General features: G+C 48.9%; 1 protein-coding gene across 1 annotated transcript; it reads left to right on the top strand.

Annotated features, from left to right (window-relative positions):
* Nucleotides 1-250: 250 nt before the first annotated feature.
* On the top strand, nt 251-1,108 carry BDQ94DRAFT_179254 (uncharacterized protein; the record flags this gene model as incomplete). The annotated part of the gene is made up of 3 exons (XM_026773326.1): nt 251-541; nt 592-696; nt 756-1,108. The coding sequence occupies exons 1-3, from the start codon at nt 268-270 to the stop codon at nt 1,106-1,108; spliced, it is 732 nt and encodes a 243-aa protein (XP_026619227.1). The 5' UTR covers nt 251-267.
* Nucleotides 1,109-2,763: the final 1,655 nt, after the last annotated feature.

Genomic DNA, 2,763 nt, shown 5'->3' with positions numbered 1-2,763 from the left:
CCTGGGAAATGTCATAGGTCAGCCAAGTCGGAGCGCTACGGGGACTTTGCCCACAGGCATCATTTCCAGCCGGTATTGGCTTTATGTGAAGCAGATCCAGCGTCATCTTTCCTCGAGTCTAAGACTAACTTGGAGTATCGGCGCACATATAAAGCCTGCCCGGTCCCCCAGCTCAACCTACAACTTATGCGCCGCATATTGGATAGTCTTCTTGCTTGACTTGTTTCAACATCTCTCTCGATTATCCACAGTCACTTTGGACCACATATGCCCCCTTTCTTGAGCCCGGCCGTTCCTGTCCTTAGAGACCTCCAGACTTTGCCCGTCGGCCACCCCCAGAGTGCCGCGGAACTAGGATTGCTGCCAACGTCCCCAAGCCCTACCCCTTTAACAAGTGACGACGAGGATGAGGGCGGTATTTCCTCGGCATATCTACGGAGCCCATTTGCAGGGAACCCTATTGGAACTGGTACTTCCAGTAACGTGGAGAGGGACTTCAATAGTTTCTCACATCGCTCGCACCGTCCAGGAGATAGTATCGGTAAGTTTTCGGCTCCACTATGATGTCAATAGCCGCCCTAATCATAAAAGATGATCCGATTGTCCTTGATGCTACAACTACGGTGCCCAGCCATACAACAAATGTTATTGATACCGTTTCGAACAGCCGCCAGCAAAAGGAGTGCGGCACCCGCGGTGAGCAATGATTCCCCCACCTTCTCTGGTGTATACATACCGTTGCTGAAAGGGTACAGGCCGCTCCCTTGAGGAGCATTATGAATGCAAGATATGCTTTTGTGAAGTGGTAGACCTTGTGTTAGGCTGTGGTCACGTTTATTGCTATGATTATTTCAACAAATTCTTTCACGATTCTGTGCTCTCCAAAGCCCTGGGAAATCCTCTATTGGCCGTTCAGTATCTAAGGAAGCGACGGTGCGAACCATGTTGTCCATTTTGCAAGAAGACTCTTCCCGGCTGTTTCACTCGTCCAGATAATCGCGAACGTCTCGTCGGCTTCTACGTTCCTATGCGCTGCCCAGATTCAGAATTCTCTCACTGTTTTGTTGATGACTACTTGGTGCAGGGTACCAAGTTAAGGATGCTGTGATTTCACAACGCCCTTTTATGGAACTTTGGAGGACTTTCTATATGGTATTTACTGCGTACATCTGCCATGTGATGTCAGTCAATCTAAGAGCATTCCCTCCAATTGTGGGTATAATTAGTGCACCCAAACACGTCGAGTGTCGGATATTACACAATAGGTCAAGTTGTTCGTTGGTAGGCGGGGATAATGACTCCCGCATTGAAGATTAGTGTCTGTCAGCCCAGGTAGTACGGAATCATACCAATTGCGATGACTTATGGACCAGCTCGGTCAGTTGAGTCTCGAATTAGACCCAAAACCTCGGTCGTAGTGGGAAAGGTAGAGAACCAGACATAGACTGGTTCTCTAGGGCATTCCGTTCTGAACCAACACAGGGTACCGCGGGTCAAAATACACCGGGACGCCTTTTACCACAAGCACGAAACATGCGAACTGGTTCGAACAGATGCCTAGAAGTAAGAGGGCTTCCGTGGATTTGGATCTTAAATGCTAGAGTGGGTGAGTGTGGCGTTCAAAATCGAAAATACATGCCTAACGTACCTAAACGCAGGTGGCATCCATGATACTATACGTTCTGCATTAGAGAAAGTATTTGTGTGGGGGTCAGATGGCCATTTATTATGGCCTGGCTGGGCGGTTGAAGAATGCCTATTCAGCGTACCCCTTGATGGCGGAACGTTCAAGCCACGGCGTCGGGCGTGGGTCTCGTCTAGCAGCGCAACTTAGATATCTGCAGGCATTGGTGAAAGGCGGATTCTACAGCATCGGGTTCTGAATGATGTGTTGGGACGAAAAGCCTCGGGGCTTAGAATGGCTCATAGAAGACAAGGGTTGTTGAAAGGGCAGCGAGCAGATCCACCCGGACCAAACTCTAATTAGATGTTTCACGGTTAAAAGGCCCTCATGATTTATCGGGTTGTCGTGAGTCAATCATCGTTAAAGAACCCATTCGGTAGATTTTGTAAAAACATCGCGTCCAACGACAATGAAGATGTAAATGGGCAACAGTGCGTTGACCCCGCTGATGATTAAGTACTTCAAAACCACATTACAGTCATAAGAGAGCGTGCTTCTGTGGCCGGACCTGTTACAACCTTGAATTTAGGTTAGCTTAGCTAGATAGCCGGGCTTTCGAGAGAAGCTCGGAAGCTCCCGTACTCGGGGATCAGTCAAATGTCAACCTCGGTCATATCAGCCAGCCTGATGCGCTTCCATGGAGGCAATAATCGATCTCCTCAACTCCCCTCACGTATAGGGACTGGGACGGTCATAATGTTCAGTTGGAGGGTGTTTCGATTCAGCTGGGTGAGAGTAGTACACAATAGGCCCTACAAGAGGGCCCGTCTTGTTGCTGGGTAAGGAAAAAATCTCGCAACAACCAGGTAGTCTAACGAGGCCTTGCGCAGAGAGCCTGGTTGGGTCGAAACCTGTAGGTATATGATTTGAGCAAAATGCAAGTTCAAAAAGGTGACCTGCCAGGGCTTTGTTTGACTGAAACCACGGTATCCCTCGCTAGTACGCGAACAGTCGAGTTGAGAGATAGACTTGCCCGTTCGTTTCGACGGGTTTTCATCCTTCTTTGACTAGCATCATCATACGACGTCATGCTGAATAGGGTCTGACGAAGTGTAGGCGAATGTCTGATTCTTATCCAG

This window comes from Aspergillus welwitschiae (assembly GCF_003344945.1).
Source record: "Aspergillus welwitschiae strain CBS 139.54b unplaced genomic scaffold BDQ94scaffold_188, whole genome shotgun sequence".
NCBI lineage: Eukaryota > Fungi > Ascomycota > Eurotiomycetes > Eurotiales > Aspergillaceae > Aspergillus > Aspergillus welwitschiae.
Note: the sequence above shows the minus strand (reverse complement) of the source record. Positions and strands in the feature narration are given on the sequence as shown.